General features: G+C 41.6%; 1 protein-coding gene across 1 annotated transcript in view; it reads right to left on the bottom strand.

The window, feature by feature from the left end:
- LOC143361211 (hemicentin-1) overlaps positions 1-22,880 on the bottom strand; it is a 261,168-nt gene extending 238,288 nt beyond the window's left edge. Inside the window, exons 1-2 of the mRNA XM_076800439.1 lie at positions 22,560-22,880; positions 9,926-10,133 (exon numbers count right to left, since the gene is read on the bottom strand). Of these exons, the coding sequence (XP_076656554.1) occupies positions 9,926-10,043 (118 nt within the window). The 5' untranslated portion in view covers positions 10,044-10,133; positions 22,560-22,880. The remainder of the gene's footprint in view (positions 1-9,925; positions 10,134-22,559) is intronic.
- Between the last annotated feature and the right edge of the window lie 2,254 nt (positions 22,881-25,134).

Below are 25,134 nucleotides of genomic sequence, written 5' to 3'. Positions count from 1 at the left end.
TTACCTCGCTCGATTCAGAGATGCAACTGTGGAGAGGCAGAGAGCGTTTACGGATCCACTCGCAGTTATTAAAGAGATCTATTGGCCAGCACCAGGCTCCGTAGCAAAGTTTTAACGCGGTTCGCGGAACGGTAAATTAAACTATCGCGGCCACGAATCGTTCCCGGGAACTTCGGGCCCGCGTTGCCGCCGAATTAATGTCCTCCTCGCGAGACGACACCTCGCCAGAATCCGCGTAACGCTCCCGGGCCAGATAAAAACTTTAATTTCTTGCGTGAAAGTCCGTGTACGATGAAACTACGGTCGCCGACTGTAAATCTCGCAGACGAAGACTCGCGATGGCGAGTCGGATACGAACGATGTCGGGACGGTGCTGCCTAAATGCGCCAAAAAGTCCACAAAAAGTATCCCGAGAAAAATACATTTCCCATGGATCGAGAGGTCAACTTTTCGGCTTCGAACTACTATTTTTGTACCTTAAATTCGGTTTATTTTTAACGCTGCTACGCGATTTTTAATACACGGACTTCGATATGACCCAAAGCTGGAATTACCATTTACTCTTCTATTGTTTCGTCAACTGAAATGAATTTTGATAGATTAATTAACCCATTAAGTACTATTTTTGCTTTTTAAATTCCTTTATTTTCATCGCTGCTACGCAATTTTCAATATATCGACCTTAACTTCTAAGAACTCCTTGACTTCTATACTTCTAAATATTTATCACATTCTTCTAAATATTTTACTTCGGAAAATTAATGACTGGCGACAAATGTTCCGGGCAAAAGTTTCAATACATCAAGGTGTCCTCCGTATGACCTTCATACGTCCGCTACGAAAGAACTCAATGTGACCTTCCGGCGACCCCTTCGAAACCCAACAATATTTATCCGAAACAATTTTGTGAAAAAAGCATGTACTCCATATAATTGCGAGCCTTAACTGTCTTGTGCGTCTGACCTGCATCTGTCTCACTACGTTTGCCTCGAAAAGTATGTCACCGTAAATGGCCGTCGACGTCTAGGAATTTCGGAAAGGATTCGACTCGTTCCGAAAGCGTATCGAGTAGCGAGAGAAGCCGGTAAATTACCAGCATTAATCCCGGCCCTTTAATTAGGGAGGACCGTGACAAACGCGGGAAATTTTTATCTAAACTGTCTCTCCATTCGGGCATCCCCTCGGGGAGGTAATTTTTCCGCGATATTTCACCTCCCTTTTTCCCTTTTCACCTCCCCCTTCACCTCCTCAACGGCAACGATCCTTGCCTACTCCTCGACGCGACGGAGTACTCGGGGCCGTCCCTTAAAAGGACACTCAACGATGCGCGCATTTACCATCGGAGTCCCCTCTCCCTTTCTCGCGCCCACCCACCTTTAAACGTATTTCCGCGGTAAAATACCTTCTTCTTGAAATCTTCTCGCACCTTCGGTACGAGCTCTCCCCGAGACAAGTCTCATTTTTCACGCCACCGCGAGGAAGTTGTCAGCCAGCTGTGATCGAAATACAATTTTCTTCGAGATTAAGGGGACCTACAGTCGAGAAGCTCGAAACGCATTCTTCAGCAGTCTCTTCGAGAAATCTGCTAGAATTAACCCCGTTGCTCCACGTGCAATATCCCGACAATATTCGTTTTCGAACTGAATTTGTCGGGTTCGTCGCAAAGATGGTTGCGAAACCAGTGCAAATTTGAGAAATGCGAGAAAGCATTCGTATTATTAACCCTTAGCACTCGAATGGCGACTGTGAGGCGCCACTAAAAATTCCTGTGTCATTATTCAAAATATTTTTTACATTATTAAATTTGTTTGTATTCAATAAATCACTAAACATCTCAGTACTGTACGAGTAAATTGCACCATTTTCGTATGTATAGCATGCAAAAATATATAAAGAAGGGAAATATTCTAGGTCGGAAGAATTGTTTCGTGTTAGAGTTAAAATGGCTTCGAGTGCAAAGGGTTAAAATATACTAACTCTTTTCGCTTAGACGATGAATCCTCCAATCAGTAAAAAGTGTATTGCTCTCGATTCAATTTTTAGAAGATAACCTAAGAAAATGGGAAATGGCGTAAGGATTCGTAGTCTACCGTGGGGATGACAGTTATACTGTGCCTACAGTAATTACAGTGATTTCTGTATATATGTCGCCAAGGCCTGGATGATAAACGTCGCGGAATTACCCCCACTACCGCGGGGTAGTTGACATATATCGAGAACTCACTCTACACTTATTTCTAAAGCATGATGAATATTAAAAAAGAGATATATAACACATGTATTAACAGATTAAAAAAAAAATGTAATACCTCTTTTTTAACATTCATTACGCTGTAAAAGTAAGAATAATTTCTTGAGAAAAATTATGTTCGTGTCGTTGCATCAGTCTGAATCGTTCCCCTTCTCATGTAACTGTAAGTATCGTCCCTCCGTCGCGTCGCCGTGTATCATATTCCGTGGACTCGGAAACGCAACCATAAATATCAGAAACGTACACTCTCCCAGGCACTTCTCCGGCCATCATTTATTCAAATCTGGGAAAATGGGGGTTGGAGGGGGGTGGGGGGAAATGGCTGCGAAAGGACGAGAAACAGGTTTGTCCCGAGAGATCGGTAAAATAGCGCGAGAGCTTGTCGTTCATAGTACAAAGCCGAGTCCGCGGAGACCGTGCGGAGGCGTCCGGGACATGTTTCACGATTCCACGGCGGATTTTCCGGAGCGTCGCGACGCGTCGCGGCGCCCTACCGATACAGAACCGAGTTGGTTTCGGTGTTTGTCCGGCGTCGGACACGTGCGCGCTCCCGGGCCTCGTGTCGGTGCAACCTCACGTTTCGCACGCGTACTTCCGCGTCAAAGAAAGTCGGTGCATCCTCTGCGCCTCCGTTGCACCGCGTTGCACCGCGTTGCACCGCGTTGCACACGCCGGCGTCCCCCGGTCCCCAGGTAACGACTTGCCGGTAAGCCAGACCGAGAGGGATCCTTCTGATTTCCATATCGTAATTAATTTCTCATTTACCCGGTGCACCGCATTAATTATGTGTCCCGCGGCGCCGCTTCGACTATATACATACCTAATTAGTTTGGTTTCGTCCGGGATTTATAAAGTGCGCGAGCGAGCGAGCCGGCTAGCTAGCTAGCTAGCTAGCGAGCTTCGTGTAACCAGACTAATCCGCTAAATCCCGATCGCAAACACTCTCTTGCAATTCATCGGTGGTCTTACCACGTACTTCCTCTTCGTTCGCCGCCGGAAGAGCTCGATCGACGCCGTCCACCCTCCCCCCTCTACCCTCTACCCTCTCCCCTCCCCGCACTCACTCTCTTCTCTTTTGATCGAATCAACATCGTCAAGAGACCGGACGATTTCGCAAATTGCGAAACCGATCCCGGAAAACCGATATACCGGCTCAAACGAACCTTTTCCGGGTCTCTTGCCAAGCGTTTCGAAAATCCCTGAAATACTCGCCTTCCAAGCATGAAAACTGTGCAAACTAATCTATATGCAGACACGAGGTAATTTGTGACCGGTCAGCAAACTGTTAAACAATCACTAAATACTTGTTCAAACGTGTTGTAACTTTATGGCCTCGTTTTAAAGCTTAATCCTTCTACTTTCGAAACTCGTTACACAGCGTTTACTCGATACATGTCCAAAACGCGGGTCTAGCCGCGGACATATATCGGCCAGGAGATACTATTCTTTGATCCACGAGGCCTATCGAGTTTCTTGGACTTTTCTCTGGGTTGTCTGGGACTTTTATCGGCTAGGTATTTGCGACACATGTAAACACTGTATTCGCATATTTTTTCAACAAGATTTTTTACATTATGTAACAGGTGAGAAAGTGAATGTACTTTCTTGTTTCGAAAATTGTGCAAATTCGAACAATCGTACAGATGTTAAACATTTTTTTTTTCGGTGAAAATAATTAGGTTAATTTTGAACGTTTATGAATCTTACTGGGTACTGTTTTTATGTGGAATTTGGTATAAAGTATTGTCAATAGGAATTTAATGAAACGATGTAATTGTAGACGTTGGGAGTAGGATAATTTGTCAGCGATGTTTTCATGTTCTCGGCGAACTGTGGATTCCAAAGGGATTATGGTTTTCAGTTTCTGCAAGAACGCCCATTTTTCACGTACGATTTTTCGTCGTCTTGTAAAAAGTGCTGTCGCAACGTCCGATAATAATGGAATTCTCGGAAGTGTGCAACTTTTCCGACAAAACATTGTTACATTCATTACCAAAATTTGCGAACGTAGTGGCGCGTATTGTTCGTTGAATTTTAAGCAGCAGGATTGAAAATAAAGAAACTGAAATTTGAACAGAGCACACGTTCGGAAACTATGCTCCGGTAAGATCGTGACCCGCATAGTTAAACCAAATGTAATAAGAATTTGAATAATTTGGCCCGTGCAATTTGCAACAAGCGGCATGAATTTATGAATATTTTCGATTAACGTGCTCGATCTTCATTTTTCCTTCGCGTAAAAATTTGTGGATTTCGCTGAAACGTCAACGGAAGTATGCACCAAAGTTTGATATTACAAAGTTTCGTAACTTCCCAGCAAAAATATTACAAGGTTCGCTAAAACGTTCGTCTGTCGGTAGTTGTTTAATAATTTACTGGAAACGAATAATTCCCAACTATTTTCAATGTTTTTCATCAATTCTAGCGATCGTTAGACAAAAATATTAAAATACTTTTTGAAACAGCATCGTCATTGATTTATCTCGAGAAAAAGGGCAAATTTGAAACTTTAAGAATTTTTTCTGACTCAACCGTAAAAGTTATATAAACGACACAGTGAATTCTCGATATATGTCACGTCTTGCTAGCGTCCAGGAGTTATGTTTACACTCCTCGGCGTCAGTGGCCCCTCGAGGGGTATACCCCGCGACAGTAGGGATAATTCCGCGACGTTTATCGTCCAGGCCTCGGCGACATATACAGAGAAATCACTGTGCTTGGACAGAATAATTCTGCAAACTCGTCGCAATACAAGGGCATATTTTTCTATAGCATTATGACCACTGGAAAAATTCCGTGGAATAATTTCGGTGTACCGCGAGGCACTGTTATTAAAAACACAATATATTAGGTATTGGAAGAGCCGATCGAAGGGTCGTTCGCGCCAAAAGATTCGGCCGTCAGTTGGCACGAGCCCGGAACGTTTCGCAAGGTAGCGTTGCAGCACTGTTGTCTCGAATTTACGCGTTGGCCCCGTTCGTTTGCGAAGAAGCCTTGGAATCCAATAACGGTGAAAAGTGGATTGTGCTGGGTGGCGGCGGCGGATAGGGCCGAGGAAGAAGAAGGAGTCCGGTGGACTCGGAGTTTCGTCGGGGCGAATCCACTAAAGAAAATACTTTAGTAAACTCTGGGGCTCGTTAGCGATGGAAAGTTAGCCCGGGGCCGCCGCGGCGCAACGTCGAGGAAGGAAACGGCGATGTAAATTTCAAAAATCGTAGGAATGCCGGTTCCCGTGTTTCGGGGTACCGTCTCGAACCGCTGAATTACAGCGTTCCGGATCGTTCCGTTGCTTCCCTTTCGAATTTTACGATTTTTCCGTGCAAGAGAACAAGCACTGGAAGATCCCGAAGGAGGAAGCGACCTGAGAATTTCAATCGGTTCTTCGAATTTCATCGGACCCCGGACGAGTCTGTTCTGTTTCGGTTTTCTCCCGGACAGGCTTTGCAACTGCACCCGGAATTAATCGGAACTCTATTTCGAGAATTAGGATCGCTACCGAGAACTTTCGGACCAGTCGAATCCTTTTCGAAATTCCTGAACGTCGTCGACCACTTTCCGGGGCAATCGTAGCGAGGCACGTGCTACAAGACAGTTTAGGCTTGCAATTGTACACAGTAATCGGTTTGAATCTATACGCAAATAGATCAAATAGATCACAAATAGAACAACACCTCTTCCAAAAATGTTTCACATAAATATTGTTGGGTATCGAAGGGGTCACCGGAAGGTCGCATTCAGTTATTTCGTAGCGGACGTATGAAGGTTGTCAGAGTACAACTTAATGTTTTTAAACAGGAACACGCGTTAACCCGCCTCTTGCTCTAAACATTTTTTTGCCAGTTGTTAACTTTCCGAGATAAACTATTAAATATTTTGAAGAATGTGATACGAAAAATTCCCTTGCTCCATTACCGTTCTGATTACCAAGTTAGCAGCAACGGACTGTAAGTGTGCAATAAATGAATCAAAAAACCGAAAACCGTAGATTATAGTCAAAATGTTGAACTCACGACGCGTATAAAATACCCAGCACGCTAAATTTCACCGAAATTTATTTTAGTCGAGAAAGCAACGGGATTATAAATGATACTTTCAGTTTTCGATCATTTTAAATTCCGTGAGTTCAAAATCGTGTCGCAGCGTGAAAAATGAACGAATTTAAAAAGCAAAAATAATGTATTATATCTCAAATATTCAACTTAATGTATAAAATTCTCAACTCGCTTCCATCGACCATTTATATCGGACGACGAAACAATAGAGGAATAAACGGTAATACCAGCGTTGGGTTATGTCAAGGTCGATATATTAAAAATCGCATAGCAGCGTTAAAAAGAACTCGAATTTAAAAAAGCAAAAATAGTGGATTTCGGCCGAAATATTTAGTTTACTGTATAAAATTCCCAACTCACTGCAATCTACCAAAATTGATTTCAGTCGACGAGACAATAGAAGAGTAAGTACCACGAATTAAAAATTGTGTGGCAGCGTTAAAAGTGGAGAAATTTTGAAAACAAAATTGTGGCTCTTAGCCCGTACTTGGAACTCTCAGACTGTTATCGTTCTCTCTGCGGGAATAAATCTGGATCGGTGGTTTCGTGTTTGATCAAACGCCGGCCAATTACCGGGCTCGTCGTTCGAGCTGATGGCTGCTCGTTTCTAACTAGGGAAAACCAGGGAGGCGAGTAGCTACGAATTCCAAAAACTAGTCCGGGAAGTTAGGGACGCCGTCGAGTCGGTCTTCTTCGACTAGATTAGCGGTAACCGAGTAGACCGGTCGAGGTTCACCGTGGATGGAACCTCGCCGAGGAACACGTACGGCAAACTGGATAGTTTCGTTGGCCCTGGTTCAACAACAGGGTTAGCCCGATACTCGACTCGATACTTAACCGTCCGGCTAAACCGACTCCAATGGAATCCTCTTTCCAGCCGCGCTAATACGAAGAATCGAGGCTGACCCAGAAGAAGAGCGGTCGGGCAGTCGAGTGGCTTCTTCAACTACGAATTGTTACCGGACACGTGCCCTAGACCAACGAGAAGACGTTGCGAGGACGTTCAGAAGATGTCCACGGGTCTGTTGATACTCTTTCAATTGGCGCAAGCTTCGATGCTTCGCCGGACTTTGAAAACGCGCCCTCGCAGCATTGCTATCGAGTCAAATTGCCATTGCAATTTTCTCAGATTCCTCGCAGCCAATGGCAGCTTTCTAAAACCAAACGAACTGATCAGCAAAAGTGATAAAATCGATTTATTAAAATTCGAAATTCCAATAACGAAATAATTTTCGCCGAGGGTATCGCCGACGTGCAAAACGAGTCGAAACGGCCAATAATTGCTCCAAGCGTAATTGATTAAAAGTCGACTGAAATCAGGAGTGTTCAATTTAGTGAAACTCGGAATTGATTTAATCAAAAAAATAATTGGACCGAGATAACCGAAATTAGAGGACCAATTGACCAAAATTCGCAATGCTACGAACACAGTAATTTCCCCCAGGCTACCGTCGAAGAGAAACAAATAATCCAAAAACTCCAGTAATTGCGCCCAGTGTATCAGAAATCCCTAGCATGGATCTTCCGAGGATCTCGCACGAGTTCGTACGATGAAAACTCTGTGTTCTTTGACGAACAATCCGACGGAACTCGCGCGCGAAAGGGCTCGGCAGCGATCCGATTGGAAGTTTCGCACTGTTTCTTGCCCGGTCGACGAGGGCTCGTCGCTAATTGGCCGCAGCTCGCGGCCGGTATCGGAAAAAGTTGTTCGACGAGAGCTTCCGGGCCGAATCTAATCCCGGCGCACGTATCCATTTAACATTAATTTTGATATTCGCGAGGCGTGCTGCGCTCGGCGGCAACTCGCGAATAAATTAGAGAACAAGTTCCGCGCGGGAATTTGTGCGAGTAGTTTCTCTATTTTCCAACTAGCCGAGCGCCCGCGCCTCGTTTGCACAACACGATCAGTAAAAGAGAACATTCTGCCGCGGAAGCACGTTCATGCAGCCATTTTAACAAATTGTTTTTCCCGGCGCAGACCGGACCGAGCCGAGCCGAGCCGCGGGGAGGGCTCGTGACGAACGGGCTACGTGTAAAAAGCTTGCATTATTTCGACGGCTCGCTCGATAAATTGGTAGTGGCGCCCTTACACAACCGTTGTCCGACATTACACAGTTTTATGCTTCGCTATCATTTTAGGGAAATTGTTTAGTTTACCCACGAATAATTGGCAGCGACGCGCTTAGCGAAACACTGACCAATCTCGCACGGTTTTATGCTTCGGTATTATTTTCCGGAAATTGTTCGGTTTAGAAAGACAAATTGCTAGTGGCTTATTTATCGAATCGCTCACCGACGGTACACAGTTTTATTTTACGGGAATTGTTCAGTTCATGCCACTTTTGCTGAACGGTTGACAAATACCGGACATGTTTTACTGTTATTTTTAGGAATTTGTTCAGTTTAGCATGACAAATTGATAGCGCTTCTCGCTTACAGAACAGTTTTATAAATTACCATTGTTTTAGGGATATCGTTCAAGTGAGCATGATAAATCGGTAACGGGTTATTGATCCTCTGGTCAACATTCAATATATTTTTATATTTTACTTCTATTTTCGATAAATTGTCTTGTATTCTGGCCTTCCCTTTTTCACTATACTTTTTGTTTAATCCTTGCGTCAATACCTGGTTAAGCTCTTCTTTACTTTCAATTTTCGAAAAAATTGTTTCGCCGAATAAAACTGCCGTAGATTTGAAAAATAAAGCTTCCCCTTTACAACGACTTTTCGAAATTTGTTGTACGATTTTTTAGCGGTTTTGTGGAACACAAATGATGTACAAGTTCAGTCGTGTAAAGCCCTCGCATTATTATAAAGTTAGCAGTTCCCGTTCCATTCAAGGCTTGATAAAACGACTCGTGTACGAAGTTCTAAGGGCTCGTTGTAAAGGGGAAGCTTCAGTCTTCAAATCCGAGGAAGTTTCCCTCGTGAAAAAAAAATTTGAACGTATTTACAGACGTTTATGTATGCAGTGTTTTCGAGACAAAGCGTATCCCCAGTTTCCCGCTCGCCACATCGTGCAAAAATAGAAAAAAACCATTATGAAAATAGAAGTTTCAATTTTTAAAACAAGCCCAGGTTCATTATTGTACGATTTTTTCTTCCGACATGATAACAGTTCGAACATCAGCAATTCATGAAAAATCGAAAGTGTTCAATTTAATCGCGTTTGTTTTTTAAATAAAACTAAAATAGTTGAAGGCGTTCTACTTTTTCCTGAGTTGTTGTTTAAAGGATAGATTGAAACTTTCTAGAAAAATTGACCGGGTGAAATAGTTAACCCTTTGCACTCGGCGCTATTTTCATTCTAAAACTAGATTTCTCTTCCGTATTAGAATATTTTAATTTTATTCATACGAAACTGATCCGATTACCATAATATTCAAATGTTTAGTAATCTATTCAATACAAATTTTGTACTGTAACAAATATTTTGTAATATTTTTTGTAATTTCTTTGAAATAATGCCACAATAATTTCTAGTGGTGCTTGAGAATCACCACTCGAGTGCAAAGGGTTAAAATGAGGAAAATAGACTGAAGAGGATGTCAGCCACGGTTAGGTCGTAGCGTCGACGTTAGAAGGACGAATGGAGGGCACAGCTCGAATAGCATACTCACTGGGATGCTCGTGCTCGGTGTTGTTCGCATCTTCTTGAACAGTGGTCGGTTTTTTCGGCTGTGCGCTGGCAAAGGTCGATACCTCGATGCACGTCACTGCGATCAATATCCACAGCATACTGACAGACGTCTCTTGACAACTTCACCCTCAAACCATCCTAGCGACGGACGCTCGCGTCTTGTTCTCGGGACAAGGATCGGCCTACAACTGAAATCAAACCAGCCGTTTAGCCTAAATCCAATTTTATCACTCGTTCTTACAATTAAACCAGTACACGATACTCGACCCGACTGTATATTTCATTGGAACTGTTTTATTACGTGTAACAGAAGATTATTTCCTGCGGGAACGATTTTAATATTCTAGCAGTGAATTGATAACAACATTCAATCTTTGTCGAACTGCTGTATTGCAATAAGACTGAAATTTAGCAGAAGTTTATTTCCTGTGTGAAATATTTTAATATTCTAGTAGTGAATTGATAACAACATTCAATCTTTGTCGAACTGCTGTATTGCAATAAGACTGAAATTTAGCAGAAGTTTATTTCCTGTGTGAAATATTTTAATATTCTAGCATTGTCAGCAGTATTCAATTTGATTAAATTTCTTCGAATTCGTGTTTATCATAAATGTAATATTAAATTCGATAAATGCAATATTGAATTACATATATTCTCCACTCCAATGATCCTAAAAGTCTAACGTTGAACTACATACAATACCGAATTCGATTGAACTGTACATTTCACACTGTATTTTCCGAATCCATATTCATCATAAATATTAAATTCGATCAAAGTGTACATTTCATTGTATTAAATCTGCAGTTGCACAAAAGTTTAATTTCCTATTTCAATAATGCTGATAATCTAGCAATAAACTGCACACTATGGTCAATTTAATTGACCTGCATATTGTATAGCATTTTTCGTGCTCAGCCTTATGGTAAAAACGTTATTAAAAATTGTATTGAACTACACACGTTATTGTAATGAAACTAAAATTAATTCCGGATCTTTATGAAACAAAAATATTGTACATCGATTGCAAAGAACCAAGTAGAAAATTCTTTGAAAATTTTGATCAAATCGTACATTTTATACAGCGTTTTTCGACGCGACATTTTTCACAAACGGATACATCGTCGCAGCGTAATTATCCAGCATTGTTCGAAAAAGGTTTCCAAAGTTTTTCCAGCGTTGGAATGATATTTTTCTATCGTTTCAAGCGTTCATAATTCATCTTTTTCTAAGTGGAAGGTGGAACAAGTTTTAATAGGGAATAAACCCGCTCCGGGATTATGGTCTCGCGCTTCGCATGGAGCTCTCGACATTAGAATTCGATCCGGGTGCTGGAACAAGAAACGGAAAAGCTCGAGTCGAGTCGATAACCGCGCGCGGCCCAAGATGTCACCGTGAAAATGAAATTATTTCAAATCGAGTTTCATACGGTCGGCTTCGCTGTGACGACTGCTGCTCCAGCTCAGCCACTCTTAAGCGTTTATTCTAGGTCAGAAATTTGGAGACATTCGATTTTTGTCTCTCTCTCTCTCCCTCTCTCTTTGGGTACATCGTCTGGAAAACGTCTCTGCCCCTCTCTCTTCAGGAACTTTCAAGGTAATCCGTTTGAAACGGGAAACACGTTTCGAGAATCGACGACGAAAACATCTAGGAAACCATTTGCCTCAACTTCGTAGACTGGTTCCTGGGAACCGTGTGAATCTTCTACGATTATTAATATTTCGCTATGATGAAATTACAAGGGTGCTCTCTCTCGCGAGAAAGGTCTCCTTGTGCAAAGTTGACTAGGTTCTTTGAGGAAACATTTACAAGTGTTTGTAAATTTGAGAAGTGAAATGATCGAGTTGCGAGCAGAGCGGCTCTAAAAAGGACCTCCCAGAAGAACAGTTATAGCTTTGAAGATTATAAATATTTCCTAACGAGAAAATTAGGAGAACTGGTCCACACTATAGCCTTTCATGCCAAAAAAGTTTTATAGCGAAAAGTTGACTAGGTTCTCAAAGAAAAATTCACAAACGTTGATAAATTCTTGAAGTAAAGTGATCGAGTTGCGAGCAGAGCGGCTCCAAAAAGGGACCTCCCAGAAGAACAGTTATAGTTATGAAGATTATAAATATTTCTTAATAAGAAAATTCGGAGAAATGGTCCAAACTACAGCCTGCCATATAAAGCAAGATTTATCTCGAGAAGTTGAAGCGTCTCCGCAAGAGAAATTCTCAAAGACCGTCGTCCTTTATCCGCTTCCTAACTTGTATCTAACGCGACTGTCTTATCTTTGCGAATTTATTTACCGGAAACTACAAGCTCTGCGGGATATTTTGCATACATATTCCAGCGCGCACGGGGCAGTGCCGGGAACTTCGATAAGCATTTTTATCGAAAATTTCTCGGGTAATAGTCGTCGAGGCGAGCTCCTCGGAGGAAGATTGGTTTGGTCGGCCGGAAAAGGAATTCGATTTTTTGGCCGTTCGATAGAAAGACGTGTTCCCTCGGCCATCGTTCCCGTGTGTACCTCTCGTCCCTTATCTAATCTGTGGGGTCCGACACTTTTCTGTTTCCGCGGAGGGGTCGGAAAGAAATTACGGTCCCGGATGAATTGTTTCCTGGGCCGACACAGAGAGAGAGAGAGAGAAAGGGGAAAAAATTTCGATAACGCTCTCCTCCCCGGCTGCCGGTATCGAATTGCGAGCAGACGGTATCTACTCGTTGCGAGCGTGTAACTTTGTTTCCGCTATCATCTGTCAGGTTTGTTTTTGGTTACAGGAAATGAAATTCGGCCCTGTGTATGCCCGCAGTAGCCGGGGGCGAGCCAAAGAAACGACCGTCATACGGGAATACGGTATCGACGCTCGGTTTTTCCCCCTCGTAGTATGCAAGAGAGTGATCCCATAGAGATGCGAGATGACACGGGGTGTTCACAGGATCACTACGCATCATGTCATTCCATAAGTTGCACCAGGAATTTTAGGTTTCGTCGATTGGGGCTTACATTGCTTTGAAGAAGTATTCCGGTTTTTGCGCTAATGTTTAGTAATTTTTTTCAGGAAAACTCTTGAACCTTTTGCATTGAGATTTTACACACGAATTCATTGGTAGTCGAAGTACATGTGTGATTTTTTTAAAGTGAAAATAATCACAATTACGCGAGTTATATATTTCTTTATAGAGCATCTTTTGGGAAACATGGATCGACAGTTGACTGTAGAAGTTGAATGTAGTTATGGTCCGAGCTGTGGGGTTACCAATTACTATGTCTACATTAATCATACTTACTGTTAGAGCATAATGAATAGTAGAAAAGAGATACGTAACATAATAACTGATTTTTAAAAAATTTAATATCTATTTTTTAACATTCATTACGCTCTAAAAATAAGTATAATTGATATAGGCACAGAAATTGGTCCCCCCATAGTAGTCTAGTTTATCTATTAGTAATTAATAATATATTAATAGTATACATAATTAATAATATTAGCTTTAGTAAAAATACTTACAATATTATTAGTGTTTGGTCATTTGTACCGGGAGAATTGCTATGAATGAGCGACAACGGAGCGTACTTTTGAGGTTAGGATCGCCGCGTATGTATGAGATTGTGTGTCCAAGTCAACAGTTCCGTCTACGTATTATTTATCTTCTATAGTTAAACCAGTATGAAACAAATGGCGCGTTCTATAATTACCACAAACTCATCTACTCATCTACTCATCTACTCCAATTAGTGCTGCAACTTCACTGTAACTTCTAAAACTTGAAAATTGGAATTCTGCAATTTTTCGATCTTCCGACCACCATCAGGTTCGCGATATCAGTCACGTCTGCGAACTCCGCGAGCACTATACGAGGGCATTTTGAGCGACGTCAAACCGCGGGATCAGGATTTAAAGGTTCGTAAACATATTCCGGTAGCAAATACATGGCTCGTAAAACCATTGAACGGTTCGCGAAACACATTTCCGGTTTACGGTTCGCGATAGGTTATCCGTGGTTGATCGGCCCGGCGAGATAGCTAAGAGGCAGAAGAAGCGTGGCAGACAATAAAGATAGCGAAACGCTATCCATTCTAGTTTTCGCGAGAGCTCGATGTCGAAATTATCGGCGCAGATAGCGAAATTGCGACCATAGCTTGCGAAATTACGCTGTTCCCCGCGCCACTATATGCGAGAACGGTTTTTACTTCGCGACGCGTGTGTATGTGTATGTGTGTGTATGTCTGCTCTCTTCTGGCTTTTCGGAGCTCCGGCTTCTGAAGCTGAAGCTGCTTTGAGAACAGCCGGAAGGAGGTTACCGATCCTCGTCGTCGTCCACCTCCTCCTCCCTCAGATCGGAAAAGAGAGTTGTCTCTCGGATGTGTTCCGCATCCGACACACGAAATTACTTCACTCTACTTTCAGAGTCGAACCAGAACTATCGTACGCTACAAACGTGACTGGGGATCGTGACACCGGGAATACGCGGGAACGATATTGTCGTCTACCCAACTCTTCCCCCCTGCTCCCACTACCTTCCAGCGAAACGACACTGCCTGTCATAATCGCGATGGCGACGCTGATCAAAGCTTCAGACTATATATACTTATAGACTCGGCTCCAGATAACACGCCCTGTCCCAAGATTATATCATCTATGGTGGTGGGCAAAATGCTATAAACCGTTGAGAAGTCGCAATACCAAGCTAAACCGTTAGAGGGGAAAGGGGGCTCGTCGCTGTATCTCGTTCTGTATAAATATATCGTTGTATTACTCATTTTGTCAATTGTAATTTGGAAACAGTTCAATTTCAACGTAGACGTTGATAATAGTCTGTATTTATGTACTCGCAACTTATTTTATTTAAAAAAAGAATAGTAAGAATATATGTCGAATATACCATCCACCATTTTGAATTATCGTGTGACGTCAGTTGAGGGCACCAAATCACCGTTACTTGGAAGACTGCGTTCTATGCATAACCTACGACGAGTCTATAAGTATATATGCTCTAAGGATCAACGCGATCAAACTTCGGCCGGTGCTCGCTTGCAGTACGGATTTCTCTGTACGGGAGTTTTTTTTTGGAATTAAGTGGAGATTAGGGGACCTGATCTGGGGCAAACATGTTTCTTGAGAACTGAGAAGATGTTGGAAATCGGTAACGTATTTTCAGAATTTTGTAAAAATTGATCGATTCATTGTCACCCTGCCCATTCGGATCATAAATTTGAAGTTGCAAAATATTAAAGGAAATAAACGATATATAATAATAATAATAATAATAATAATAATAATATTAATAATAATAATAATAATAAAACCTTATGTCCAATGTTATACATACGAATACTGAAACTACATTACAAAATACTAATGTGAAGTACACTTACAAATTTTTCTGAATCTTCTGTTCCGCCACAGAATTCTGTTGTATCCACAGAATACTATTATTGACTCACGCGAATACGTCCGAATAATTGGAAAAGAATAACTAAACTCTGCTCAACACGCTTTATGAAATCGTGACAGCGAACGAGAAGATGTTACTCCGACCACGAACAAAATAATACTGTGATTTTAACCGTTTCGATTCGACGAACGTGTGACGTCAGGTTATACGAGGCAATTCAGACGCCGTGGGTTTATAATCGCTTGATACAAAAACAGGGAATTCCGAGAAGCGGGGTCGGCCACTCTGCCGCCAGTATTTGTTTACCTTTGTTTTGCATCCAGAATGTATAGACCCTCGGCGTCTGACCTGCGTAACATAACCTGACGTCACACGTCCACGCGAGCGACGCGGTTCAAATCGCAGTATTATTTTGTTCGTGGTCGGAGTAACATCTCGTTCGCTGTCGCGATTTTCTAAACTGTGTTGTGTAGTGTAGTGTAAGCTCCGAAAAACGGGGACAATTATTCGGACTTATTCGTGTTGTGAGTCAATAATAGTGTGCTGTGGATCCGACGGAGGAACAGATGATTCTGAAAAATTTGTAAGTGTAATTTACATTAGTATTTTATAATCTACTATTAGTATTCGTATGTATAACATTAACCCATGGCACTCGAATGGTGACTGTAAGGCGCCACTAGAAATTGCTGTATCATTATTCAAAATATTTTTCACATTAATAAATTGCACCATTTTCGTGTGTATAACATGAAAAATATATATATAGAAGGGAAATATTCTAGGTCGGAAGAAATGTTTCGTCTTGGAGTTAAAATAGCTTGGAGTGCAAAGGGTTAAATACAAGGTTTTCTTTCATATTTTGTAACTTGAAATTTCTAATGTAATTCAAAATTCGTTTATCATTTCCTACCATCTAATCGACACGGTCACGGACTGTAGTAGTAGGCTTTCGAAACGCACAATGAAATTCAGCAAAAACTTTAACGGCTTATACCTCGATAATTATTTTATAACCATATGCGGCATATGGTTCCTTTCAAACGTTTTCTTTTCTCGATGTATAGAAGGCGTTGACGTAAAAAAAAGCTAGGACGAGGATTATTTATTAAAGAACATCTGGCAGATTAGTACGATTAATTTAGGATAACCATAAGAATAATTTGATTGCATTCATACTTCATTCACTACAAGTATGTATTCATAGTACCTGATGGTTTTTCAAATGTAAGAAAATATTTGTAATTTGAATGGCGCGTGTACAATAAAAAACAATGTGTCCAAATAAACTGAAAAATTGTGTTGAAAGTCGAACATAATTTACAGAAAAAATTGTCAATATTAGCAAATTACTTCGGCAACGCCTGTTCACATCGGCCATATTTTCACAAAATTTACATTTCCTCGTTAATCGAAATTGTTGAAAAATTAAACATTTCCATTGTTTGAAGATTCCGGTGAAAATCGAGTATACGTATTCGCGTGTACGTTTTTATAATTGTGTATTACTTTCCACATAAATAAATAAACAGCTGAATAAATAAATGTGATTACAATATGCCTTACAAGCGCCGTGTACTGCGTTGCACACAAACAAACGAAAGATTGAATAAACAAACGTGAGAACAATAACAGTTGTATCAAAATGATCGTGTTACATTCACCGTGCAAGGCTTAACAACAGGATAATTGAAGTTTTTTTTAGATAAATAAAATCGAGATCTATAATTAGAAGTACCAAAAAAATTATTTTCTATTCGTTCTTGTTTTTACTGGGAGCCATTTATTCGATAATATTTTCAACCATAAAATCGAATGCTCGTTTACAATTAATCCTAGGCATTTCTGTCATCCTAAGCTCGAACCACTGACATAAATACATGCAGAAGGCCATAAATAAAAAAATAGAAAATACATCCCATTGTAAATTCTTTCATATCAACAGACTGCGGATCTTCATGTATTTATAACAAAATTGAGATAAAATTTGAAATTGTAGGAAAATTCAAAAAATTTCCAATGTCAATATGCTGTTTCTCGTCTATTAAAATTAGCAAGTGAATAAATAACGTGGTTTCTATTTCTTGTGATCGATGCATAAAATTTGTATTTTGCATATCAGTCTTGAAGTTAACGGTAACGATTGATACGGTTTTCGAAATTTTTGGGACGAGAAATTCAACATAATTTCCCCATTTTCTAGTTTACATTTGGGAGACCTACATCTAGTGGTACCTCGATACTAAATCAGAGAGCAACGAAACACCAATATTCACAAATATCATTCGATGATATGCAGAATGCGGAAACCATCGGCACATGCAATTTTAATACTCGAGAAGCTAGATGAAAAAGAAGGAGAACAAAACGAGCAGAGAGCCAGCAATTTACCGTCCCCATCTGCCGGCATCGACGCGAGAAAACAACGTTCTAATTAGTCAGGTCTAGTGATCGATAGTTCCACCATTAAACGAACCGTGTCGCAAAAGAATCGAGAGGCTCGTGCATCCTGCATTCTCCGGCGAATGCAGACGGCCGTGAATCGAATCGCGCGATGTAATTGGTGGCCAATTTGTCGTCGATTCGTGTTCGAAACGAGAATCGAAGTGTCTGCGAGAGAAAGAAAGAGAGAGAAAGAGACTAGATATAGTTGAAGCAACGGAGCCGAGTAAAATGACCGAGGATGCTCGGCAGAAGGCGCGACGTGGACGAGATATCGAGAAGTTCGAGTTCGAGTCGAACTCTAGTCGTTTCTCGTCTTTTCACGAGGCTGTTAAACGGCCATTAGGGTGGCGCGAGAGAAACCCCCCTTTTCTGTCTCTTCGTCGCGTCTCTGTCGTCACCTCGGCTTTCTAAAGGCCCACACCGACATTCAAAGAGCATCCAAGACGATTAGGCGACGGGTATCCGACGCGACAAGAGGCGACGCTAATTTCCCCGAGCCCCGATCAAAAAGGTACGCTTCGGAATCGGCTTAGAAGGGCCGCTAATCAGTTTACTTTTAATCCGGTTTCAGAAATCCCGGCGAAAACAAGGAGATCCTTTTACTACGGCCGAGCCCTTTCTCCGATGCGATAAGAAAGTTAACTCTAGAGAGAGAGAGAGAGAGAGAGAAAGCAGATACTGTACTCGTCGCGAAAAATCCCGTTCAACCTTGCTGTTTTTCAAAGCACTCGATTTCACCTTCGAGACTAGACACCTCGAAATTCGATTTCGACCGAGCTGCATCGAATAGCGCAAAAATGTTTTTTTTTAAGGTGACCTTGAAATCTCCGTAACTCTTTCACCTAAAAAAGAAATCTGTTTCTTCCCTATTATAGTCCTCTTTGTACAGACACATTTTGGTTAATACAGTTTTTTAATATTTTCAAAAACAGTGCTAATACGTATTGGGCCACCCTGTATACAGGGTGAGTCTCGTAACATGACTTCTTCAAATGACTCCTAAGTTATCCGTTGTACGAAAAAGTTTTTCAAACAAATGTTGCATGACCTACAGGGGGACATATAGTTCCGTAATCCGTTTTTCGTTACCTTGTTTTTTCATCGAGATACGAGGGTCACCTTCAGTTTATTTTTGAATGCCCAATATTTTTTCTCGGATGAGGCACCACATTTCGCGTAAAACAGTACTATACCGAACAGCGCTAAGCATTAATAATTGCTGAGATATTCTCAGTTATTTCATTTTTTAAACGTTAAAAATTAAGTTTTTCGCCAGCTATATAATACAAATATTGTAGAAGTAAAAGTTTTATTTAGGAATAAAGAACTTTTGTACGGAGAATTTGGTGCTTTATCCGAATTCGAGAAAAAATATTGGGCATTCCATTTGGAAAGGTGAAGGTGACCCCCGTGTCTCGACGAAAAAGAAAATTAACAAAAGAGAGCACCGTGCGTCTCCCTGGAAACTATGCGACGTTCGTTTGAATAATTTATGTTCGTACAACGAATAACGAAGGCATCATGAACGCGAGCGTTCTGTTGGATGTGCCGACGGTATGACCCAGTTTCGCAATTAAAAGTCTCGCAACTTTCCGTTTCTTCATCCACGAATATTGATTCCCGAGTTCGAAGGTGTTCCGGGAAGGAAAAATTCGCGATCCGGGGCAAAAGTAATTGATAGTATCGTCGGTTAGGCAGTCCGGGGGCTTTTGTTCGCTCGGGAGCAGATACACTCTCGGTCCGAAGAATATTTCCAAGAAAGTTTTCTTCGCGGCGACGGGGGAAACTCGCGTAAATCGTCGTCGTCGTCGTCCGAGGGAAAATCGCGCGTTTTCCGACCGAACGAAGCGTTTCCTCGTGGCTAAACGTATTATACCGGGGCCATTTTTAAAGCGCACGAATCATCGTCGTCTCGCGCATCGTCGATTGAAAAGTACTATCTTTTTTTTATCGAGCCGATGTTTTGTCCACGCGCGCGTATGCGTGTTCGTGGTATCTCACTCTCTTTTTCCCCCATTTTTCTCGGTCTCTCTATCCAGCGCGCGAGAGTGCGGGTGAAAATCAAAATAAAATCGGGGAAGCGTAATTCGCGATATCCTCTCTGTCATGCTCGCTGACAAGGACGCAGCCAGTGACTGATAAATGGCGACATCCATCAGAATATCGGGCCGTACCACCCGGAGAAAAAAAAATGTGTTCCACGCGAAACATTACGCGTTGGAAATGTCCCTGCAGAGCGCGTACCTCGGTGGAGTCATCTTTCAGGGACACGAGGTTATGGCCTTTTTCTTGCCACCAGTATCACTGGGCTCTAAAATCCTCAGGTTTAATGGGGACGTAGCTGTGCTATGTTTTGCGAGATGCTTGACCCATTGCGAGCCTCGGTTGGGTCATTTGAGACAGAGTAGACCTCTTTAGAACGTAATGAAAAGATTGGCTAAAAAAAGACTGAAAGAAATTAACAAATTTATAATTGCATAAGAAGCTGCAGTCGTGATATGCAATTTCAAAAAAGGAGAACGGATACACGGCAATCTTCTTACATTTATATTTCGACGTGAATAAAATGAGAATTTTACTAACAATAACCTTCACATTAATGAGATTATTAAAATGCTGTGGAATCTTTGGTAGAATATAGCTCATGTTCATGGACTCTATTGTGTATGAATTTGTTCATAGAAATTTATGGTTGCATAACATAAGTCTGCATGCAATGTTAAAACAGGAGAACATGGATTCTATACATTGATTTACTGAAACTCAGAAATATAAATCGTACAATGATATTTAATGAGGTTATTATCTTCTTTAGACTGCAGTTCATTGTTCAATACAATGAGAATTTCTACGGGTTCCATTTTGTATAAATTCGTCTGTACCAATTTGTCGTTGCATACAAATCTGCAGTCTGAATGCAATGACAAGAGAAGAAAAAATATATATTCCTACTGTTTTTAAATTGCTGTGATATCTTCAGTATAAACTAGCCCATAAAAATCTACAGTTTCAACACATAGTTTTAAAAAAAGCATTAATCTATTTCCCATTTTTCAGAAACACGAACAACAAGATTTCCCTAACGAGTGTCACTGGAGTATTTCATCAGCAATCCTGAATCCAATTTCACGAGTCTCGTCTTTAATTTTCCGCTGTTTTTGGACAGAAGAAAGGAAGATTCCGAGGAACTGGAAACGTAAATATAGGTCAAAGAAGACCCAGAGAATCTGAAAGCGGTCAACTTCCGAAGAGAGAATAATAGTCGGTGATCCCATTGAAGTTAGAAAAGAGTTTACCGGGAAATTTCGGAAGCAAGCATATCTTGCGGTTTCGCGAGAGCCAATATTCGCCTGCTTGTAAACAAATTCCTTCTCGCAGGAAACGTTCAGGCAGAGCCAAGCGCCGTATCTTTCAAGTACAATGCGAAATATTCAGGAGGCCAATGACCGAAGCCGTTCTACATCGTCTTGGAAAGTCATGATTCTCTTATGGGACTAGATTTTCGAAATTTCCTCTCGCGAAACTCTTCTTTAACTTCTTCCTAACTGAACCATTCAATCTCACTTCTGAAGTTAACGCTTTAGCGAAAGTGTCATCGTTAGTTGCAGTCTCAAATGAGCTCGATAATTCTGTTTCAATTAATAAACCTGTTAGGAACCTGCCTGGTCTCCGAATGAGATTTCTGACGCTATTGAGCAGCTTGTTAAAAAGTTTCTAGAAGACAATTTGTGTTTCATTTTTTTTTTAACAAACAGTTCGATGCACGTCTCTCTCATGAAGCCTCTTCTAATTAACATCCTACCAATGATAGAATTGGTATTTTTAATATCATCGTCGTAAAAAACAATGCTACTGCTAGAACACGTAGATATTGAATACCATTGATTTTATGGCTGAACAAACAGTTCAAAGCCTGTTTGTCTTTCTCGTACAAAGCCTCCTCTAATTAAAATCCTGAAATAATTTATTTCCGCTCTATAGAACTTTTACTGCATACATGATACGCGTTTAATAAGAACACCTCATAAAGAGGTTCCCAAAGGTACCATTCCTCTCTATAAAAATTCCCGCACAAATGCTCAGAGACGCGTCCTGAACCTCTCCAACACACTCGATCAGGAAATTCATTCTTCCATGGAACTTGTACTGCAAAAAATCTACAATATCTGTTCCATAAAAACAGTTAACAAAAAATTCCCAGAAGTACCATACTTCAGAGACACGTCCCGAACCTCTCCAACACACTCAATCAGGAAATTTATTCTTCCATGGGACTTGTACTGAACACAGTCTACAATATCCGTTCCGTAAAAACAGTTTTCAAAAAATTCCCAAAATTACCATTCCTCCATAAAATTTCCTAGATCTTCAGAGACACGTCTCTTCAACGAACTCGATCAGAAGATATCAGAAATCGAGAGACAAAACCCTATCAGAAACTGAGTCGAATCAACCCGACGGACAATTTCCCAAAAAACTCCCTGGCCCCATCCTTCTGCCATGAACCCGGCAGCAAAAGTAGCACCATTCCGAGAGGTCCTTTGAACTGGTTCGCTCACAAAGCGATCGATTACCGTTGAAGAACGTGGAGTAAAAAATCCTAGGGTTGATTTATCGGCGGGAGGGGAGGGGAGGTGCGAGAGAGAGAGAGAGTAACGAAGCGTAGAAATGGTAGCCGAAAGGTAGAAATTCGAAAGCTGCCCCTTTCCCGAACCTCCAATTACCAGGTGAAACGATCGGGCGAAATAAATCGTAAAATCCGCTCTTCGGATGGTGGTTACCTGTCCCGTCCTCGTCCAACGTTCCACCTGACGCGTCCAGCAGCAGGGGAGGCACACTATCACGACAGTTCTCACTCTGTCTAGCAGCACAGCATGGTCCGAAGAGTATGGTCCTGGTTGAACTGGGAAGAACTCCAGGCTGAATTATTACTATGCCACGTGGCCTTGCTATGTCCTGTCATCGGTCTGGAAAACCTCTCACACCACTCTGCGTTTCACATCATGTCTCACATCGTCTCGCGGCGTTCCCGAGTTCCGCTCGCGCGAGCACCCACGGCTTCCATGGATCTTCCGGATCAGGACGATCCCACAGATCTAGGAAGACTTTTGACGATCGATGAGCGAGGCGTTTCGGCAGCGTATCCAATCGCGAGAAGGTACGTTACCGAGACGTAAACACAAGAATCACTGATCACGTTCGATTCGTGTTCGACGTTGTTCGAAGGGGAATTTTTGGCGAACGGCGGGTGTCGGGGGATCGAGATTTTTTGGGGAGAGGAGACGCGGCGTACGTTTCGTGGCCGAGCCTAACCGATTAGGCTAGCCGATCGCGGGAGATCGGGCTGCAAACACTGCGTGGGAAACGTCGCTCGAGGTGAACGAAGCGCGCGCGTCGAGCTCCGCGATGTCACTGGATGCTGGCGACGAACTTTCGCGCACGGATACCATCCTCCAACCTGCGCTCGAAACCACCCTCTCTTCCCTCTTCCAGCTCTCTCCCTCTCTACTCTTCCCTCTTTGGCTCTCTCTCTCTCTCTCGCTCTCTCTCTCTCTCTGCCTCCTACTATGCTAGGCTCACACCCCCTGTTGGATCTCTCGCCGGTGCACCTAGTCGGGACCTCCGACGCGCGTGCACCCCCGATGCCAGTGAACGACACCCCCGCCTCTTCTCTATCGCGAGAGCTCTCTCTCTCTCTCTCTCTCTCTCTCTCTCTCTCTCTCTCTCTGCTTCTCTTGGTCCACCTTCTCTCTTGATCAGGCTTTCTCTCTTTATCTTGCGAGAGCTCGATAATCTTCGTGCGAGCTCGCAGCCTACGCTCCGGAGATGAACAGCCGTGAGAGACTGTGGACGGGTCAGGGGTGCTTTTTCGGGCAAGGGGTGAGTTTTCGAAAGCTTTTTGGAAATTGAGATTTTGGTCGGGGGATGTAGGAGAGCTGGACGGTTGGTGGGTTCGATGGTACAGGTGTTGATTTGCGATGATTGGGACGGATGGAGTTGAGTCTTCAGGTAATTGGGATTTTTGGAGGATGTTTGTTGTGCGAACGGTGTTACGTATCGATGGAAGCGTGGGTTTGAGAAGGTTTTTTGAAAATTGAAATGGGAACGAATAGGCTGCGAATTTTTCAATTGGAATCTTAATTTATTTAAAATTGGAATGGGACAGGGGGTGACATAATGTTGATATGTCTCGTTCATTGATGTAGAATCTAGAAATAGGAAAGCTGTATTAGCATCTGGTCTTTTTATAATTTTTAAAAATATGAACAGGATTTGGTTAACTGAATTTAGTGTGATTCTTAAATTCCTTTAAAATTATATTTATAAATTCCTTTAAAATTATATTTATAAATTCCTTTATAAAGACAATGTTTGCTGGTTTCATTTCATACAAACCAGACTATAAAAATTTGTACTCGCAGAAAAATCTGCAGCCTGGATGTAATAATGTTGAGAGAAGAAGCACAAATGTATTAGCAGTAATCTTCTTAACTATCACTCGGCAGTAATCTCAGATTTAATGCGATTCTTATCCTCTTTAGATTGCACTGGTTTCTTGTGCAAAACAAAGGAAATGTTTATTAGTCTCGGTTTATATAAACTTTTTCTTACTTTTGTTCACACAGAACGATAAAGAGGGAGAGCGCAACTACGTAATAATCTTCTTACAATTTTTCAACGCAAACAAGATGAGGATTCGGCTAACAATAATCTTGAGTTTCAATTAATAAATTTTGAATAGAATAAAATCGGCAGTCTAGAAATGAATATGATCGCTGTATTGTCCGAATAGGATGGTAATTGTACGATGATCGTTTTGTTAGTAATTTATGTGTCGAAGAGAGGGGTTGGATCGATGAGAGTGCTTTCCTAGGGAATGGTCATTCATTTAAATATGGCGAGAGTATTTGAGGGAAATAAATTATCCACCTGTGGTGCTGGTATACATTTTATACTTCGTTAAATGTGCAATAATTTTAGCGTGTTATATTTAATTTGGTAGCTGTTCGAGTTTGCTTCTGATTTAATGTGAAGTGCCCGTGAATGAATTAGCTTTTTCCGGAAAGCGCATTTATTGATTGATATAAATAGAACACCTTATAATAATTTGATACTAATTCGTACATAGAAGGATAGGATTGAATCGATATCGCCGCTTTTCTAGGAAATGACAATTTATTTAGTTATTTTATTTTCACTTTCCAACAGTGGCGCTTGGGTCAACTTTGACTCGGAGCATCGAAATCGTAATTTAATTACTCAATTTCTGGCAATTAAATTAATTGAGTTTTAATAAGCTACTGCATTCGGAATAACAGTATTAATGTATATTAATCCGTTTACAAAAGAACTGCC

This window comes from Halictus rubicundus, chromosome 15, assembly GCF_050948215.1.
Source record: "Halictus rubicundus isolate RS-2024b chromosome 15, iyHalRubi1_principal, whole genome shotgun sequence".
NCBI classification, from domain to species: Eukaryota; Metazoa; Arthropoda; class Insecta; order Hymenoptera; family Halictidae; genus Halictus; species Halictus rubicundus.
The sequence above is the reverse complement of the archived record's forward strand: the minus strand, read 5'-3'. Positions and strand labels throughout refer to the sequence as shown.